Consider the following 21,234-nt stretch of genomic DNA (forward strand, 5'->3'; position numbering starts at 1 on the left):
AGTTGACATCAAGCATTCACGCAGAAAAAATAAAGTTGACATGGGGCGCAAAGGGGATCCGCACCGCGTGTGCTCGGCAAATTCCTCATCTGGTTGCCGGTCGGGCCCCAACCCGCAAAGTCCCCGACAGCGCCTTCACTAGTAGAGCCGCGTCCCGCCCCGCCCCGCGTCCGCTGCTCCGCGCGCGACCCTCACCGGCCCCGTAGTGGCGAAGCCAACACGACCAGCTGGCTCGGCATCGCCCGTCACACTCGGGCCCTCCTGTCCTGTCCTGTCCTGTCCTCACCGCGAGTGCCCGCACCACGCGGCGACGCATTCCACTTCCACCCCCCTTCAAATCTCTCTCTTTCTCCCTTCGCCTCCGAGAAGCTCGGTCTCACCTCACGCACCACCAGCGCGCCGGCGTTCTCCCCTCCACCGTGCCGACCGACCCCGAGCGGCGCCGCGGCTGACCCAGCGTGATGTGGCGCCATGCGGCGGCCAGGCGGTCGGCGCAGATCCGGCGGCTCCTGTCCACGTCCGCCCCCTCGTCGGGCGCCGGCTCCGCCGTGCGCGGCCCCTGCATCGTGCACAAGCGCGGCACCGACATCCTCCACGACCCCTGGTACAACAAGGTACCCGCCCCCGCCCCGCCTCGCCGCCCCTCCCTCGATCCCGCGATCCGCGGTTTCACTTCGATTCCGTTTCGCGCAGGACACGGCGTTCCCCCTCACGGAGCGGGACCGCCTCGGCCTCCGGGGCCTGCTCCCGCCGCGGGTCATGTCGTTCGAGCAGCAGTACGAGCGCTTCAGTGAGTCGCCTCGCCCCCACCCCCACTCGCATTGCCGCGTCATTGTTCACGTTAGCCCCACGGGGCCGTATGTATCTCTCCTGAGATCACGCCCTCTCTGGTCGCTAATGTCGCGAGCTCTCTACGCGCGCTGCAGTAAACTCGTACCATTCGCTGGAGCACAACACGCAGGGGGAGCCCGATTCCGTGGTCTCGCTGGCCAAGTGGAGGATCCTCAACAGGCTGCACGACCGGAACGAGACGTTGTACTACAGGGTGAGCTCCCACTGTTACAGTTCTGATTGGTTGGCATGCTTGTCTTTTTACCGCAAGGGAGTGACTGAACTGGGTGTTTGATGTGTATTTGTGGTGGTATGGTTTGTTTCTGCTGCAGGTGCTAATTGACAATATCAAGGATTTCGCGCCCATAATATACACCCCTACTGTCGGCTTGGTCTGCGAAAACTACAGCGGGCTGTTCAGGCGTCCCCGCGGGATGTACTTCAGTGCAAAGGATAAAGGGGAGATGATGTCGATGATTTACAACTGGCCAGCAGAGAAGGTACACTTGAATATTTCAAAAACTTGATGCAGTTTTTGTTACCAAGGTAGTTGGACACAGGAGCTTAGGTAGCGATTTTATGAGTGCAGTATGATATCAATATCAATGGAACACTAATTTGTTATCTAGTTGTTTATCTTTTTTTAAAGCCAGTTCTGTAGCTGTATCCATGTGAATTGCTCCACAATAATATGAGTGGTTTCCCAGAGCTATGTGCCTGTACTGAACTTCATCATGTGCTTCGTTGCTTATTTCAGGTTGACATGATAGTTGTGACTGATGGGAGTCGGATTCTAGGTTTAGGTGATCTTGGAGTTCAGGGCATAGGTATACCTATTGGTAAACTTGATGTTTATGTTGCAGCTGCTGGTATCAACCCACAGAAGGTATGTGATTTGCTACTTTTTTGGAACGTAAAAGAGCATCAATTAACTAGAGGTTACTTGTGGCATTCCCCCTTTTTATATTTGTCGATTCTCCTTGCAGGTTCTTCCAATAATGCTTGACGTGGGAACAAATAATGAAGAACTCCTTGAAGACAAGCTATGTGCGTAAGATACATTAAACACAACTTCTGAAACATTATAAAATGTTTTTTATCCAGTTTTGTGACAAGCACAGTTGAGCATACTCAGATTAACGTGAAGTTCTACCCATTTTTCTTTAGAAGGAAAAAAAGTAGAAACTCTTACTGTTTGGAGTAAATGCCTGCATCATAGCATTGCTTATTAAGTGATTATCTTCTTAGATTTAGGATTGAGGCAACCTAGGTTGGAAGGAGAGGAATACTTAGCTGTTGTAGATGAGTTCATGGAAGCTGTTCATGCACGGTGGCCTAAAGCAATTGTACAGGTATGTATGTGCTGCAGTCATACTTTGGTTGCTAAGTCGATGATGCTCCGTTGCTGAAGTGGTGAAATTTCAGTTTGAAGACTTCCAAATGAAATGGGCATTTGAAACTCTTCAGAGGTATCGGAGCCGATTTTGCATGTTCAATGATGATGTGCAGGTACTTTGATTCCCCAACTTTGTTTTCTGAAAGTTATTAGCACTCTTTTGTTTATTTCAGTTTTAATTTATCATTTCTTGGGACCTTTATATTCAATAGGGGACAGCAGGAGTTGCTCTAGCTGGTCTACTTGGAGCTGTTAGAGCACAAGGTCGACCCCTCGCAGATTTTACTAAGCAGAAGATAGTTGTGGTGGGAGCTGGAAGGTCCGTGATACGTTTGACATGCTTGTACAATTTCCTCAGCCAATTGCATATAAACTTTTGCTCGTCAAAAGTCTGTTTTGTCCATTCTAACATCTCTTCAGAATCCAGTGCTGGGATAGGTGTGCTTAACATGGCTAAACATGCAATGTTAAGGATGCCAGGGACCCATAAAATTGGAGAACTGGGCGAAGGACACAATCAATTCTGGGTTCTGGACAAAGATGTAAGTTTAATTTATCCAGTCAAATACATTGTTTCATGCTTTTTACCAGTTTCCGTGTGTCTTATATATATAGTTTCCACTTTAGTGCCAAGTCTTGATTTCTAAGTGCACAATTGGTTATTTATGTGGCACTGTTATGCTGTACCATGCAGGGCCTTATTACCAAAAGTAGAAAGGATCTGGATCCAGCTGTTGCTCGTTTTGCTAGAGGTTATGGTCCTGAAGAGGTCGAAGATCTCCATGAGGGGGCTAGTCTTGTTGAAGTGGTATTTAAACTTTGATGTTCTTTGTTCATTCTTAATCAATATTATTAGCAGAAAAGACTTCCAACTCCTTCTGTAGTTGCACTAATTCAGCTCATTGTCAGGTCAAGAAAGTGAAGCCTCATGTCCTTTTAGGACTATCTGGAGTTGGCGGGATATTTAATGAGGAGGTAAGCTCCATCGTTGTGTAATCTTATTACCTCATGACTGCTGGAAGCTGATGGTGTTTCTTCTATTTCTTTCCCCTATTTTACCAGCCCAGTCCCATCAACCCTCATACCAGGGTCTTGTCTGTAGTATCAAGTAGTCCATTTTTAAGTTTAGTGAAGGACTGTGACCACCCTATCCTGATTCCCATATCTAGAAATACTCGAAAGTACTGATAAATACACTCATAATGCTAGAGATTTATTGCGCCCGGCTATGTATTGATGTGAACCCCTTGAGGTAGAACATGTGCGCCAAGAAGTTCCATTTAACATTATAAGTTCACCATTGTTACATTGAAGGATCATATCTCTGGCTATATGCTATTTAGCACTCTTCATCATGATTCAGAATGGTCCCATGGACACTGACAGCCTCAAATATATATACTTTCTGTTAGGTCCAAAAAGTCGTCTCCTTTCTTGATCTTATAGCATTAAATTGGCTAGAATCGTATTGACAATGCTTAATTATAGGGTCATACTGTTGTGATATTCATAATTTCGTATGCCTTAATGTATCACTATCAGCAATTGAGCTTAACTTAGGAATATTGTATCACCTCAGGTTCTCAAGGCTATGAAAGAATCTGACTCCCCCTGCCCTGCAATTTTTGCAATGTCCAACCCAACAACTAAAGGTTTCTCCCCATATTTACTTTCGAATACTTAAAAATAGTCACTAACATTGGCCTTTTTTTTGTTGCAGCTGAATGTACGCCTGAAGATGTATTCAAGCATGTTGGAGAAAATGCAGTATTTGCCAGTGGAAGCCCTTTCAGTAATGTTACTTTAAGTGAGTCATGTTTAATCTCGTTTGTATTGTTTGCTTACTTAAAATCATTGTCGGTAACTGATAATGCTACAATTGGGTTGTCCCAGGCAATGGTAGAAAAGGCTATGCTAATCAAGCGAACAACATGTATCTGTTTCCTGGGTATGATGATCTTTCTGTCTTTCCTTGAGTCTCCGTTTTTTGTTTTCACCTGATCCAAATCTCTGAAATACAGGATTGGTTTAGGAGCCCTTCTGTCAGGTGCTCGGCATATCTCGGATGGCATGCTCCATGCTGCAGCTGAGTGGTAAGTCCCATTTGGTAGGATCGACTCATTGGTCTTACCCGATGACGTCTCCTTGGTTATTACCTCATTTAACTATTTAAGTACCATTTGCGTGGGATGTCAAGCAGATTTTAGCCTTTCACTCGATCCGTTCCAAATTAGTTGAAGTTCTACTTTTGTCCATATATCGACATCTACAACAACAAATTAGTTTCATTAGATTCTTTATAAAATATATTTGTGCATTATATATATTTGTTGCTTTAGATCCTAGCACACTTTTACATAAACTTGGTCAAACTTAAAGAAGTTTGACTTAGGACAAACCTAGGACAATTAATTTGGAATGGAGTGAGTAGGTATTAATGTAACTGGGCGACAAAGTGCATAACTTTTAGCTTGCAGTTTTCAGCCAAGGACTTATCACAAACTTATATTGTACAGTTTTTGTAGTTAATATATCTCGCATGGCTCTTGTTTTTTCTCCTTCCCTGAACAAAATTCAGCTAAGCATTAGTCTAACAATTGCTGGTGCAGCCTTGCTTCATACATCACAGATGATGCGATTCGAAAAGGAATCCTCTTTCCTTCAATTTCAAGGTTTGCTCAATGACCCAACTCGTGCCATTGCACTCTGTAACCACGACACCTTGCTCCAAGCATTCTATTGTTGCTCATTACCACCCACCACACATCGCAGTATCAGGCACATCACCGCACGTGTCGGCGCTGCAGTCGCCCGTGCTGCTGTTGATGAAGATCTGGCCGAGGGATGCCCTGACTTGGATCCTCGGGACCTCAGGAGCATGTCAGAGGTACGCCATTCAAAATTTCACATCCTATAAGTTGCTCGTCAGAACATTGCCTGATTCTTCTTATGTGTTCACAGTCGGATACGGTGGACTACGTGGCTCGGAAGATGTGGTACCCTGTTTACAGCCCACTTGTCAACGACAAATAGTGTTCGACGAAGCACACCCGAAGAGACGTATCAGGCACATACATTTGTTCTGATTAGTGAATACTTCGCTATTTCGGTTTACCTGCTCTACTTGGGAGTATTTCAGCAGATACTGCTGCCACGTCTACTGGCTATATTGTTGCCTCATTTGTTTACGTTGACAGGTTCATCAAACATTGCTCAATTTTGAGACCCGTTGAGCTATAGTTATGTCCATGTGGTAGGACTTGAATAAATGTCAGATGTTGGCAGTCTGTCTCCTGCATCTTCATTGTTGGCGTATGTCTCTTGCATCGCCATCGTTAAACTAGTCAAACACCGCAAATACTCATGTGGTGCTGTACTCTCAGAAGCTCACTAGTTCATACCACTCGCCTGGCTTCTCTTTTTTATCTTTTGAAACGCCTCATTGATTTTCATTATAAAAAACTTGCAACATAGTTTTACAAAGGCTAAACCGAAGAAGCATGGTGGTTTGGGCATTCTCAATCTGGATAAGTTTAAGTTTGCTACAGCTCTTCTCCGTTGGCTGTGGTGGGACTGGATGACACCAAGCCTTGATTTGGTTGGGCACGCCTTGCACGGATAACGACTGTGAACTTTTTGCAGCGGCCTCTTGCGTCACCGTTGGCAATGAACTCGCTGCCAGATTCTGATATTGCTCTCCGATCATCTTTGGCTGCCCCTGAAAGAAAAACTGCTCGGTGCAAAAAGCATCGGATAGGAAATTCTGGATCTTAAATTGACATGAGCATGAGTTTCACTCTTGAGCACATTCAGCAATTCGCCGGCCTATGGGAAAAGCTATTCATCATTATTCTTATCGAAGATGTCAAGGACACAATTAAATGGAAACTCATCAAGGATGGGATGCACGTTGCTTCCTCGGCCTACAAGAGGGCCTCATTACCTCAGACATGGTGAGCGTCTTTGCTTGTCTGGTAATTCAAAACACGATTTGGACTTTTGGCGGTTTGCTTAGACAGGGATGGTAAATTTGTGGTCCTTGTGCCCACTCAGCAAGCAAAGCCAAGAGTCGGATGCCCGCCTTCTTTTGTAATGTCGTTTCACCATGCGCATTTGGAATGAAATCTTGCCTTGGCTTGGCATGCATGAATGCATGACGTTCTATGGCAAGTTGGGCAATGATGGCTTCGGCGAGGGATTGGTGGCATGTCTTCATCTTCATCATGGATCTTTCAAATCGCTTACCTCCTTCATGATGCTAATTCCATGGGAGATATGGCCGAACGCAATGCGAGAGTCTTCCGCAAATTGCACGAGACCTGACCTCACATCTGTAGTCAATCTACTTGCTAGACACAGTGCAACTCCCATCAAACACCATTGGTCAGGAGTCAAGAATATCTTTAGATAAGGCAGAAAGAATCTTTGTCTATTTTTTCCAGTTTCAGAGAAATCAGGACTCTAATATGATTGGATACCTAGATGCTCACTATTTATCTGATCCCCGTAATATGAGATCGCAAACCGATTTTGTGTTCCTACATGGTGAAAATGCCATATCATGAAAGTCTTCAAAACAGACTCTTGTGGCAATATCTACCAATTACTCCGAAACAATTTCATTATATGAGGCAACACACGGATGCATGTGGCTTTGTAGAATGATCAATCACATACATTAGTCGTGTGGAATTGGTTCTATCGAATCACCTACCATTATCTATGAAGATAATGTGGCTTGTGACGATACAGACCCCCTTTTGACAGAAAGACTGTAAGGGAGGCGCTTACAGTATAATTGGTGCAACAAATCTAAATTACAAATACTGTACCTTGAACCTGGGTGGATGGCAAGACATCAGCCCTTTTCCACCACTAAACTATGCTCTGCGGGATTAGGAATGTTTTTTTAAAAACTTATTAGGGGGGAGTGTTACAGCTTAATTAAACATGTTTAATTAATGGGAAATCTCCCCTTGTTCCTGTCGTTGTGCCGTTGCATCGTTGAAACTTCGCGAGCAACCGAAACACGTCTATTCCGGATGTATACATTGTACCATAACACGCAATCAATACAACAATTACAGTTCATTCATCATTAATCACATCAGCATTGTTCACATTTCCTTTCTGAGACAAGATGATCTGCACGTAACAGACAATCAACATTTAATTTTTTTCCTGGAATTCATTGTCTATGAGGGTGCATTTGTGCTCGGGATTAGAGTAACACTTTCGATCAGCAAATCAGCTTTCAGCCTTTCAGCGAGCCTATTATTTGGAGATAAATAGTCAAGATGAGCTCTAACAGTTTTGATATAATTCCGTACTTTTTACTTCCCGTTTCAGAATAAGTGTGGTGGTTTTAGCTTAAATTTGAACGGAGGAAACTCCAGCAGTCTTAACAGTTATACAATCGATAACGAAATTCTGTGGTTAAAACAGTCACAACAGGAATTTCATAAGGAAAAGACTAATTTTCAAAGTCCATGCTTATTGCTTAAGCTAACTGCTTCTTGAGGAAGGGCCTTCGAGGACAAAACCAAGAGTATGGCCAGCAGCCATTCTCCTGCTTGTGCACCGCAGGGTAAGGTATATCGTCCACGTCACCCGTCCCCAGATCATACACCATTCAGCGCTGCTATACACACGACAACCCAGCAGCCGACTCATGGACGATCCCATGTGGCAGCTCCCGTCCGTGAACGCAGGAGGCGATTGGTTTTGTTTTTCAGTTTTGCTAGAACTCATCTAGATGAGATTTAATTTGGTCTCATTTACCTTTTATAGTCATTGGATGTGGTGCTATAAGATGCGTGTGTGCTGACGTGGGTTGTATCCATTCTTATTTTCCAGGTGAATGTGACCAAATTACGTCTCATCTAGATGAGTTCTAGGTACCCCTTTATTTTTTTAGCTGATGCGTAGAGAAGGCATCGTTCGCAGATCATTCATGTGTATCGTGTGTGAAGCAATTTCGTACACCATTGCCCAATGCTTCCTGTACTTGGGGAGGTTGTGCACCAGGTAGTAAACGCAGTTCCCCCTGATCGCAGGGTACTCCTTGGCAGACAGCGCAACGGCGTCGCCACAGCCGAGGAAGAGCGCGTAGTCCCCGAGGTCAGTCACCCTCTCACCGACCCGGAAGGGCCATTCAGCGGGCGTCCACGCCGGCCTGTAGACTTCCATGAGCGACGGGCGGCGGCCGTGGAACAGCAGCACGAGCAGGAGCTCGCCTCGGCAGGCCACGACGTGCACCGCACGCACGCTGTCCTTCCAGTACTTGCGGGTCTCCCACGACTCCGACGCCTGATTAGGGCTCATGCCGAAGCACCGGAGGAGCACGGGAGGGGACGCCGTGCCGAGCTTGAGATCGTAGATGGACACGTTAGACATGCCGTCGATGCAGTATATGTTCCCCGCATGGAACTCGACGCTGTGGAGTTCCGCGCAAGGAACCTTGGCCGGGCCGCTCCAGGCGGCGTCCCCGGGCCGCCAGAAGAAGAGGATGTGCGCCTCGGGCCATCTGTGCTTGGTCGCGACGGCCATCCAGTGCGACGACTCGAGCGGGTCGCTGGAGAGGAAGACCTGGAAGACCGGGGACAGGCATGGAAGCGGGATCTCGGTGCCGGAGTGGGGCTCCCACATCACGAGCCGCGTGGGGGACCGGACGTCGTCCGCAAGGGCGAACCAGCCGCGGGGCGTGCCGCAGCAGTACGGGAGGCCGGGTGGGGCCGCCTTGAAGTCGACGCCCGGGACGCCGCGAGGGAGCTGGAGGGAGTACTCGCCGACTGGGCTCAGTCCGTCGGGGGCCTGTCGGGCGGCGACGACCCACGGGCGGTAGGCGGCCGGAGGAGAAATTGAGGCTCGCCAGTGGGCGCATACCTGGTGGGCGTGGAGCTGGTCTGCGTCGGTGTTCAGGCGACCCGAGATCTCATTGAGAATATCGGCGGGGAGGGAGGACCAGCCGGCGGCCATCGCCGCTTCTCTTTTTCAGTTCGGCGTGCCTGATCTATTACCGGCGGGGTTTCCAGCTGTTTTGTGTAAAACCCCGTATTCCTTCATACGTGTAGCATTATTGTTTATCGAGGCACAGTAATCGTTTGATACGGTTTCTAGTTAGTTTGATTCGGCTTCTGGTTGGGCAAAAGGTGGTGCGTCGGATATGAACTCGATTAAGAATCTACTCAGACTGGCAAACTTAACATTGATAATGTTTAGATTTGTTTACAACACATTTAGATGTATTTTAGTTATTGTATAAAATCAAGAATAAAAGAGATGGTCTCACAGGCCTTTATGTTGTAAAGCTGGATATCCACAAGGCCTATGATAGAGTCGTATGAATTTTTCAAGAAATATGATATAATAACAAAACTGGGGTTCCATGATCATGGGTTAATCTGATTATGAATTGTGTGAGTTCAGTTAAATACACAATCAGGTACAACTCCAAGAAACTGAGAGCTTTTTACCTATCAGTTTACGGCCTGATAACATAATTTCTCCGGAACAGAGCGCTTTTGTCCCTTTGCGGATGACTACGGATAATGTGTTAATTGCTTTTGAGTGCATTCACTTTATTCAGCAGGAGAAAGGCCCTGATAAGAGCTTTTGTGCTTATAAGCTAGATTTGTCTAAGTGACGGTGTCCTAAATAAGGGGGTACTAATCCAGTCGGCCCATTCTCCTCGGGTTGGGCCGATGGGCCCTCATTCGTGGTCAAAATGGACTCCGGAGGCCCTACACAGGAGGCGTGATCAAGACTACCTCCACCAAAGACTTGACGTATACTCCAACATCTCTGTTGCCGCCTTGCTCCTAGATACCGACCTTGTAACCCTAAATACCCTCACTGGCGTGTATATAAAGCCAAAGGGTTTAGCCCGTAGAGGGGACATCAACGCAAAATCATTCACCTAGCCCTAGAGTTAGACCACACATTACGATCTCGAGGTAGATCAACTCTGTACTCGATACATCTTCATCAATGTAAACAAGAGCAGGGCGTAGTGTTTTACCTTCATAGAGAGGGCCCGAACCTGGATAAACATCGTTTCCTTCGTTTGTGTTACCCTCGATCCGAGATCCACAGCTCGGGACCCCCTACCCTGAGGTCTGTTGGTTTCACACCGACACTGGTACTCTCATTGAGAGTTCCATTGTGCGATCACCAGAAGGATCGATGGCTCACCTGCAGATCAACTACGCCAACGGCCATGGGAGTGTTTACGCCCCCGGCCAACTTTTTTGTGTTCGGCAGCATGGTCTTTTTCGCCAACTCGACAGGTCATCTGGCCTCTGTCGAGAACTACGCCCCAGGTCGGATCATGACCTTCGGTGGCCTCGAATACACCGCGGATTCCCGCGACAAACTTGTCCTGTCGGGATGGGCCCCTAGCCAAATTGAGAGCTCGTCCAGCCCCGGAGGCTCGACTACAGAGCCGATTCCCGTCACGCTGTCGCTAGAGACCCCCGACGCAACCACTTCGGCCAGTCTCCTTCCGATCTCCAGTCCGGACGTAGATCTGGCTCCCACCTCTAAAATTACGCCAGGGTTAGAACTTACCTCGGCGCAGAGTCCGGATTCACTCCCAGATCCCCTTCGCGCCGAAGACGCGTCAAGTTATACATCTGGCATACTTTGAGTCAGCCCCGCTTACAACCAAGAGATGAATCCCCAAGAGCTGCCTCACCTCAATGAGATGCTCGATCGTATCCAAAGCATGTCCATCTTGGACTGCAAGACTTGTGTTTATGATCAGATTAGACTTAAAGCCGACGATTGAGAAATTTACATCCCACCCACCACCCACCTAGTCGCCACGGTCGATGACTTAACCGATGTGCTAGACTACAGCGAGGCCATGGACAAGGATGAAGAGGCCGATGGCCCCACAGAAAACACCTTGCCTCTGGTAAACAACGGCAGGTGGACTGCTACATCTAGCTACGATGTCTACATGGTGGACACCCCGAATTCCCCTTAACGTGGCTAGACTGCGTTGATATTTCCCCAAAAAGGAAGGGATGATGCATCACAGCTATGGTAAGTATTTCCCTCAGTTGTGAAACCAAGGTATCAATCCAGTAGGAGAACCAAGCAACACTATGTAAACGGTACCTGCACACAAAGAACAAATACTTGCAACCCGACGCGTAAGAGGGGTTGTCAATCCCTCCTCGGGAAAAAAGATAGATTGGTTTGTATGAGTTTAATAAATAGATCTCGCAAGAACACAAAATAAAATAAGTAAAGAAAAAGTGCAGTAAGGTATATTTTTTGGGTTTTTGGAATAATAGATCTGAAAATAAGTATGGCAACAAATAGATCGGAAAGCAAATATGATAAAAGATAGACCCGGGGCCGTAGATTTCACTAGTGGCTTCTCTCGAGAAAATAGCACATGATGGGTAAACAAATTACCGTTGGGCAATTGATAGAAGAACAAATAATTATGACGATATCTAGGCAATGATCAATATATAGGCATCACGTCCAAGATTAGTAGACCGACTCCTGTCTGCATCTACTATTATTACTCCACACATTGACTGCTATCCAGCATGCATCTAGTGTATTAAGTTCATGGAGAAACGGAGTAATGCAATAAGAACGATGACATGATATAGACAAGATCTATTCATGTAGGAATAGACCCCATCTTGTTATCCTTAATAGCAATGATACATCCGTGCCTCGCTACCCTTTCTGTCACTGGGTGAGGACACCGTAAGATCGAACCCATCACAAATCACCTCTTCCCATGGCAAGAAATATCTATCTAGTTGGCCTAACTAAACCAAAGATTCGAAGAAGAAATACGAGGCTAACAATAATCATGCATATAAGAATTCAAAGAAAGCTAAAATAATATTCATGGATATAGATGTGATCATAAACTCAAACTTCATCGGATCCCAACAAACACATCGCAAAAAGTCATTACATCAAATAGATCTCCAAGAGACCATTGTATTGATAATCAGAAAGAGAGAAGCAACTGATACGTCTCCAACGTATCTATAATTTTTGATTGTTCCATGCTATTATATATTCTGTTTTGAATATTTAATGGGCTCATTTATACACTTTTATATTATTTTTGGGACTAACCTATTAACCGGAGGCCCAACCCAAATTGTTGTTTTCTTTCCTATTTCAGTGTTTCGAAGAAAAGGAATATCAAATGGAGTCCAAACGGAATGAAACCTTCGGGAGAGTTATTTTTGAAACGGAAGCAATCCAGGAGACTTGGAGTAGACGTCAGGGAAGATTCGAGGTGGCCACGAGGCAGGGAGGCGCGCCTGCCCCCCTGGGCGCGCCCCCAACCTCGTGGGGCCCTCATGGCTCCCCTGACCGACTTCTTTCACCTATATATATCCATATACCCTAAAAATATTAGAGAAAAGAATAGATCGGGAGTTCCGCCGTCGCAAGCCTCTGTAGCCACCAAAAACCAATCGGGACCCTGTTCCGGCACCCAACTGGAGGGGGGGACCCTCACCGGTGGCCATCTTTATCATCCCGGTGCTCTTCATGACGAGGAGGGAGTAGTTCACCCTCGGGGCTGAGGGTATGTACCAGTAGCTATGTGTTTGATCTCTCTCTCTCTCTCTCTAGTGTTCTTGAGATGGTACGATCTTGATGTACTGTGAGCTTTGCTATTATAGTTAGATCTTATGATGTTTCTCCCCCTCTACTCTCTTGTAATGGATTGATTTTTCCCTTTGAAGTTATCTTATCGGATTGAGTCTTTAAGGATTTGAGAACACTTGATGTATGTCTTGCATGTGTTTATCTGTGGTGACAATGGAATATCACGTGATTCACTTGATGTAAGTTTTGGTGATCAACTTGCGGGTTCAGTTGAACTTATGCATAGGGGTTGGTACACATTTTCGTCTTGACTCTCCGGTAGAAACTTTGGGGCACTCTATGAAGTACTTTGTGTTGGTTGAATAGATGAATCTGAGATTGTGTGATGCATATCGTATAATCATACCCACGGATACTTGAATTGGAGTATCTAGGTGACATTAGGGTTTTGGTTGATTTGTGTCTTAAGGTGTTATTCTAGTATGAACTCTATGATAGATCGAACGGAAAGAATAACTTCGTGTTATTTTACTACAGACTCTTGAATACATCGATCAGAAAGAATACCCTACCATAATCTCTTCGTTTGTTCTCCGCTATTAGTGACTTTGGAGTGACTCTTTGTTGCATGTTGAGGGATAGTTATATGATCCAATTATGTTATTATTGTTGAGAGAACTTGCACTAGTGAAAGTATGGACCCTAGGCCTTGTTTCTACATGTGGATTATGTGAATTGCACGATGTATTGCTGTTCGTGCATAGGCACGTATATATGATGTACAAAGGTGGGCCACGGACCTCAACTATACAAGGAACTATAAGGCGGGCCCAATACACAATATGCACGTAACACATATACTCAACACTCCCCCGCAGTCGAAGCGGTACCGTGGCTGACGCAAAGACTGGACCGGAACTCCTCAAATGACGCCGTAGGCAAGCTCTTGGTCATGATATCGGCAAATTGTTGGGAAGTAGGGACGTGTAAAACACGAATATGGCCAAGGGCCACCTGTTCCCGAACAAAATGAATATCCAACTCAATATGCTTGGTCCGTCGATGATGCACCGGGTTAGCGGAGAGGTAGACCGCCGAGACGTTGTCGCAGTAGACCACAGTGGCACGATCGACAGGGCAAGAGAGCTCCTGAAGTAGCTGGCGAAGCCACGAACACTCGGCGACAGTGTTGGCCACCGCACGATACTCAGCCTCAGCACTGGAACGAGAGACCGTAGGCTGCCGCTTGGACGACCACGAGATAAGTGAGGGTCCAGGTAGACACAATAGCCCGAAGTGGAGCGACGAGTGTCAGGGCAGCCCGTCCAGTCTGCATCGGAGTAGGCGGTGAGGGCGGTGTCGGCGGAGGCGTAAAGCGTGACGCCAAGATCCATAGTGCCATAGATATAGCGAAGAATCCGCTTGATGGCAGCCCAGTGAATGTCTCGAGGAGCATGCATATGAAGACACACCTGCTACACGGCATACTGGATCTCCGGTCGAGTCAGAGTGAGGTACTGGAGAGCACCAACGATAGACCGATAGAAAGCAGCATCCGAAGCAGGAGAACCATCTGTGGCAGAAAGCTTGGCCTTCGTATCAACAGGCGTAGTGGCGGGCTTGCAGTTAAGCATGCCGGCGCGCTCCAGGAGCTCGTGAGCGTACTTCCGCTGATGAAGGAAGAAGCCATCCGGACGGCGCACCACCTCGACACCGAGGAAGTAGTGCAAAGGACCCAAGTCCTTGATGGCGAACTCAGCGCGAAAACGAGCCGTGAGCTGACTGAGGAGACCATCCGTACATGCCGTCATGATGATGTCAACGACATAGAGCAGCAAGTAGGCCGTGTCAGAGCCCCGATGATAGACGAAGAGCGAGGCGTCCGAGCGGGTAGGGCGGAACCCAAGCTGATGAAGAAACGCCGTGATGCGTTGGTACCAAGCGCGCGGAGCCTGCTTGAGCCCGTACAAGGACCGCGAAAGCAGGCACACGTGGTCTGGAAGCGCCGGGTCAACAAACCCGGTGGGCTGCTGGCAGAAGACCTGCTCCTCGAGGTGACCATGGAGGAAGGCGTTGGAGACGTCCATCTGGTGCACCGGCCAAGCACGAGAGACCGCAAGGTGGAGAACCGTGCGTATCGTGTCGAGCTTGACGATCGGAGTGAAGGTGTCGGTGAATTCGATGCCAGCACGTTGTCGGAAGCCACGAACGACCCAATGCGCTTTATAGCGATCAAGGGTACCATCAGGACGAAGCTTGTGTTTAAAGACCCACTTCCCAGGAATCACATTGGCGTGACGGGGACGGGGAACAAGCTGCCACGTCCGGTTGCGCAACAGGGCGTCAAACTCCTCTTGCATCACAACCATCCAGAGCGGGTCACGAAGAGCGGCTCGAACGGAGGACGACAATGGCGACGGCTCAGAGGTGGACGCCGCATGGACGTAGTCATCCGAGGAGTAGCGCGAGCTCGGGCGAAAAACGCCTGTACGAGCGCGGGTGACCGGACCGACCACATGCGCCGGGGGGCCGCTGGCGCCGGGGGTGCCGTGGGCGCCGAGGAGGCTGGGGGCGCTGGGGGCGCCGAGGGCACCGAGGAGGCCGGGGGCGCCGAGGGGACCGCGGGGGTCCCAGTGCGCGCCGCGGCTATAGGAGGCGCCACTTGCGGGGGGTGCGCCTGAAAGCCAGGGGCGGGCCAAGGGAGGCGCGCGAGGGCCCTAGGAGAGGCGTCGAGGAGCCCGCGTCACCGGTGGCGGGAGGAACAGCCAGGGTATCTGCTGAAACGGAAACACATGCTCATCAAAGTAAACGTGCCGGGAGGTGAACACACGGTGGGAGACGGGATCATAGCACCGATATCCCTTGGAATTAGAAGGGTAGCCGATAAAGATGCAAGTGACGGATCGAGGTGCAAGCTTGTGAGAAGCAGTGTCGGCAGTGTTGGGATAGCAAAGGCACCCAAAAATACGCAAGTCGTCATAAGACGGAGGCGTACCAAAGAGAAGATGGTGAGGTGCGTAGTTCCACCATGGGCGGCAGGGTCTAAGGTCAAGAAGAAGTGATGCAGTGGCGAGTGCGTCCAGCCAGAAACGAGGTGGCATGTTGGCATGAAACAGGAGCGTGCGAACACAGTCATACAGAGTGCGAAGGATGTGTTCGGCTCGACCGTTCTACTGTGAAGTGTACGGACATGTGAGGTGGAAAACGGTGCCGTGATGCGCCAAAGAAGTGCGGAAAGTGAGGTTGTCGAACTCTTTTCCATTGTCTGTTTGAAGTGCAAGGATGGGACGCCCAAACTGCGTGCGGACATAGGAGTAAAAAGCCGTCAAGGTAGAGAGTGCATCCGACTTTCTGCGCAAAGGAAAAGTCCACACATAGTGAGAATAATCATCAAGAATGACCAGATAATATAAATAGCCCAAGTTACTAGGAACCGGAGAGGTCCACACATCGCTATGAATCAAATGAAAAGGAAAAGAAGCAATGGTGGTGGAATTATTAAATGGCAGGCGAACGTGTTTGCTGACTCGACAGGCATGACAAGTGTGATCCTCGATCTTATTGCAAGTGAAACTGAAACTCCTAAGAATATGACGAAGTGTGACGGGGTTGGGGTGACCTAAGCGAGCGTGCCAGAGATCAACTCCAGCGGAGAGAGCGACCGGTGCGGTGGTGGTGGATGAGGGCGAATGCATCAGATATAGCTCGTCGGGGCTGTCACATCGGTGAAGTACCATCCTGGTTCGAGCGTCCTTGACACTAAAACCAAACTCGTCAAATTCAACAGTGACAGAGTTTTCACGAGTGAAATAATGAACGGAGACAAGATTCTTAATAAGATGAGGAGACATAAGTATGTTAGACAAAGATAAAGGCATAGAAGTAGAAGGAAAAGAAGTGTGCCCAACATGTGTGATAGGAAGTGTGGAATCGTCGCCGACAATGATGCGGCGGTCGGTGGAGACAAGAGTGAAGGAGGCAAGATTACCAAGATGAGCAAACATGTGAGCTGTAGCACCAGTGTCCATGTACTAATCATCACCTCCAGTGTAGTTATTCGGCGTAGGAGCGGCATGCAGCCCGGTGAGGAGCACCGGGTCCCAAGGCGCCGGCGGCAGGGTCGGTGAGGGAGACGAAGGTGCCATGGGGAAGCCGTAATCGCCGCTTAGCTGCGGCGGTGGGTACTCTCCATATAGCTTCGGAGCCACGTAGTATGCATGAGGTGCAGGAGGGGCGGGAGGCCCGTACGGTGTGGATAGTAGCCCCGCCGGCAATTGCGGTGCCGGGTAGGCCGGATGATCCGCCGAAAAAACCTACTGGCCCGCTGATGACCCCCACTAATACCCGGAAGACCCGTACGCGGGTGAAGCTCCGTACGCCCCGTATGTGGGAACGGATACGTGGGGAGCCGCATCGGAGGGCGCCGGAGGCGGGGCGACGACGGACTGGCTGAAGAGCGCCGGCGGCGGAGCCGCGACAGAGGGCGCTGGCGGCGGGACGGCAGTAGCGGCGGCGGACGGTCCGGTTGACGCCATTGCTGACGACGTGCCTTGCTGCATGGCGAGTGACGAGGCGTATGGCCCCGTGGGCGACACGCCTGGTTGCATCGCGGGCTGCATGGCGCCGTACACGTAGCCATGCATGGCACTGTATAAAGCTGTAGGCGCTGCTGGCCCCGCGGGCGACGCGCCGTATGGCCCTGCTGGCGACGCGCCTTGCTGCATGGCGGGCGACGAGCCATATGGCGGGCGAGGCGAAGCTAGCAAGCGGGCGACGCGATGCTACACGGAGGACTTGAGAAAGCAATCGGATCTCAAAGAACGAGTTGATTTGTGGAATTGCTCACGTACTAGAAGTACTGGTACTAATGCCCAATGGTTTGACTGGGTCTTCACGTGGAGCTGGCGATGCGGGGATTGCCTAGCGATGCAAGGCGCAGCTAGCAAGTGTGAGGCACGGCGGCAGTACGGGTGCGGCGGCGCGGGAGGGAAGCAGGCGGGCGGCTCGAAGGGAGCGGCGGCCTGCGGATGGATGCGGCGGTGTGGGAGGAAGGGGACGCGCGGTGGCAAGGAGGAGCGGCGGCGGCCGGCGCAGGAGGTGCGCACGGGCGGCGGCGGCGTGGTGGCGGCGGCGCGTGAGGAGGCGCGCGGCGGCGGCAGCGGAAGACTAGGTTTATAACCTAAAAACTGATACCATATGGATTATGTGAATTGCACGATGTATTGCTGTTCGTGTATAGGCACGTATATATGCTGTACAAAGGTGGGCCATGGACCTCAACTATATAAGCAACTATAAGGCGGGCCCAATACACAATATGCACGTAACACATATACTCAACACTACACATTGCAATACCGATTACGGTCACTTTTACCACTTGTTACCTTGTTGTTTTTACATTTTCAGATTACAAACACCTATATCTACCATCCATATTGCACTTGTATCACCATCTCTTCGTCGAACTAGTGCACCTATACGATTTACCATTGTATTGGATGTGTTGGGAACACAAGAGACTCTTTGTTATTTGGTTGCAAGGTTGTTTGAGAGAGAACATCTTCAAACTACGCCTCCCACGGATTGATAAACCTTAGGTCATTCACTTGAGGGAACTTTGCTACTGTCCTACAAACCTCTGCACTTGGAGGCCCAACAATGTCTACAAGAAGGTTGTGTAGTAGACATCAAGCTCTTTTCTCGCGCCGATGCCGGGGAGGTGAGTGCTTGAAGGTATATTTTTAGATCTTTCAATAGAATCTTTTAGTTTTTTGTTTTATCACTAGTTTAGTCTTTAAAAGAAAACTACAAAAAATGGAATTAAGGATGCCTCCTATGCTTCATCTTTTTAATGTCTTTCATGAAAATTGTCACAGCCCTAGAATTTGATTGCAATTAGTTTCATAAGCATCCATGGATCATGTCTATATTTTTTGAAATTTTAAATGGGGATGTTCAAACCCTAGCACCACATGGAATTCAAATAAGCTCAACTAAAGTCATTTTCAATGAACCCAAAATGCCCTTTGAAAATGTTCATGATTTCTGATAAAGGGTGAAACCTCTGCCAAAAATGATGAACATATTTGTAGGTCATTCCTGGATTTTTGAATTAATTCATATTGTATTTGAATTTGGGCATTTAAACACTATAAATAATTTAAATGCTCAGATAATGCTGAAATTAAATGTGGGCCACTAGAATAATCCAGAGAGTGTCCACAAATTATTCCAGCATTTTACAAAATGCTTTAGTATTTTAACTAAAGCCAAAACAACAGCAGAAAAATAGAAAATAGAAACAAAATTAGAAAACTAGAGAGAGGCAGAAACTTACCAGGTCTACACAGTAGCGGCCCGGCACTGTTCCTGGCCCAGCCCAGGGACAGGGGCGTCTTCTTCCTCGTGCCAGTGGGCACGAGGGCGTGTGCCCGACGCGCGAGCGCACGCGCCGGCCACCTCCTGCTTGCCTGCACGCCGCTGGATTCACTCGAGGGCGCCACGCACCCTCCCTCGACCCTCTGCACCTCCTCCCTCCTCGCAGCTCTCTCCCCTCCCCTCTCTCTCACCCACCGAGCGGAGCTCGCCGCCACCGCCGCCGTTTTCGTAGCCACCGCTGTCCTCGCGCCCCCTCTCCCTCTCTGGAAGCTCCGCCATGACCTTCTCGTCATCTTCGCCAAGCCAACCGACGCCAGAGCGCCCTGCAGTGCCGCCATCGTCGTTGTCTTCTCCCTCTGCCCCGAGCGCCGCCCCATCCGATTCGTCGCCGTCCGGGCTTCCCCGACCTCACCGACGACGCCATCGAGTTCACTGTGAGCTCCTGCTCCTCCCCCTTGCTCACCCCCTCCTTACCCATTCGCTAGTCACCGTCACCGCGAACCCGAGCTCCGGCCGCCACCATGGCCGGTGAGCTTCGTGCTCCCGAGCTCCTCCAGCTGTGCTCGTTGCCTCCGCGTGCTCCTAGTGATCCCAGAAACCCATAAAGACCATCGCCCGCGCCCGCCGTGCCCCGTAACGCCTAAACCATGGATGCCCGAACTCCGGCGGCCGCTTGGCTCGTCGCCGCTGCTGTTACACACAGCCCCAACACACACCGCGGCCACCGCTAGATGCGCCGCATCGCGGGCTTTCTGGCGCGCCCAGCCACGTGTCCAGCCGATGCCTGAGATGGCCGGACGAGGAGCGCCGCCACGTCTGCTTATCGCCGGCGACTAGTCGCCTGATTGGATGACGTGGCGTGTGCTTAATTAGCACTAACCACCGACTTGTTAACCCCAACGGTCATTGACAGACGGGCCCCATCCCTTAATTAACCATAGGGTTATTCCCTGTTTAAATTAACCTAATGCCCGTGGCCCCGCCTGTCAGCGTTGACTTGGCCACGTCGGCATTGACCGGACCCACACGTCAGCCTCTTTAGTTGACACTGTGACACTAACCAGTGGACCCCACTGGTCAGGTTTGACCTGGACCGCGTCTGTTGACCAGATGACGTCAGCATGATGCAAGGCTGACGCAGTAAATGCTTTTCTGTATTTTAAATAAATCTAAATGATTTATTTATTTTCAGAAAATCCCTTAAACTTCCAAAATTCATAGAAATTCAAACGTAACTCCAAATAAGATAAATTATATATGAAAAATTATCAGAAAAATCCAATCTATCCATCTGTACCATTTTCATGCATGTTTGAGCAAGTTAACCCCACTTTTTAGAATGAAACATGATTAGGGCAAAGTTCATAATAGGTTTGGAGTTGGAATTTGATGTAGTTTTGAATTCCACTTCAATTAAAATGACTTTCTAGCGCATTTGCCCAAATCACAGCATATTGCCATGTCATGATCATGCATCATATTGTTGCATTACATTGATTGTATTCTTCCTTGTTTGCCGGTAATTGCCCCCTCTCAGTAGACGATGTTTCCGACGTTGTGATCGATGACACCGATGAAGAGCTATATTATCTTCAGAAGTGCCAGGCAAGCAAAACCCCCTTGTTCATTCTGATACAATCCCACTCTCTCGCTCCTGCTCTCTTTTACTGCATTAGGACAACAACGATTCATCTGTTACTTGCTGCGGTAGTTGAACCCCTTATCCTCTGCATGACCTGTCATTGCCACAGTAAATAGATGAAACCCACTAGCATGAGTAGGAGTTGCTTGAGCCCTGATGTGCCTACACATTCATGCTTGTTTTTCATGCCTGCTACTGCTTAGAGTTGAGTCAGGTCTGATTCATCGGGGATGAATTGGAACAGTGTTGCACATGTCCTACGGTGTGTGAGCTAAGTGTGTGAACACGATTTGGTAAAGGTAGCGGTGAGTGGCCATGTAGGAGTACATGGTGGGTTGTGTCATTGAAACCGTTCTTAGGAACTGAGTTCTGTGTTTGTGATCCA

The 21,234-nt window shown here is 48.8% G+C and overlaps 3 protein-coding genes across 3 annotated transcripts in view; 2 read left to right on the forward strand and 1 right to left on the reverse strand.

Moving 5' to 3' along the window:
- The first annotated feature begins 315 nt into the window (after positions 1-315).
- Positions 316-5,514, forward strand: LOC125509229 (NAD-dependent malic enzyme 59 kDa isoform, mitochondrial-like). The gene is made up of 19 exons (XM_048674155.1): positions 316-614; positions 694-790; positions 927-1,045; positions 1,164-1,331; positions 1,589-1,717; positions 1,818-1,878; positions 2,080-2,183; positions 2,257-2,340; positions 2,440-2,546; positions 2,655-2,769; positions 2,922-3,035; positions 3,137-3,202; positions 3,807-3,879; positions 3,948-4,034; positions 4,121-4,175; positions 4,249-4,320; positions 4,837-4,899; positions 5,000-5,114; positions 5,189-5,514. The coding sequence occupies exons 1-19, from the start codon at positions 462-464 to the stop codon at positions 5,258-5,260; spliced, it is 1,854 nt and encodes a 617-aa protein (XP_048530112.1). The 5' UTR covers positions 316-461; the 3' UTR covers positions 5,261-5,514.
- Positions 5,515-8,140: 2,626 nt separating this feature from the next.
- On the reverse strand, positions 8,141-9,380 carry LOC125532847. Its single transcript, XM_048696736.1, has one exon. It carries the CDS (start codon positions 9,203-9,205, stop codon positions 8,141-8,143), a length of 1,065 nt encoding a protein of 354 aa, XP_048552693.1. The 5' UTR covers positions 9,206-9,380.
- An 8,168-nt stretch (positions 9,381-17,548) lies between these two features.
- LOC125532848 (AAA-ATPase At3g50940-like) overlaps positions 17,549-21,234 on the forward strand; it is a 36,529-nt gene continuing 32,843 nt past the window's right edge. Inside the window, exon 1 of the mRNA XM_048696737.1 lies at positions 17,549-17,923. Within this exon, the coding sequence (XP_048552694.1) occupies positions 17,549-17,923 (375 nt within the window). The remainder of the gene's footprint in view (positions 17,924-21,234) is intronic.

Source organism: Triticum urartu, chromosome 1, assembly GCF_003073215.2.
Source record: "Triticum urartu cultivar G1812 chromosome 1, Tu2.1, whole genome shotgun sequence".
In the NCBI taxonomy this organism is placed as follows: Eukaryota; Viridiplantae; Streptophyta; class Magnoliopsida; order Poales; family Poaceae; genus Triticum; species Triticum urartu.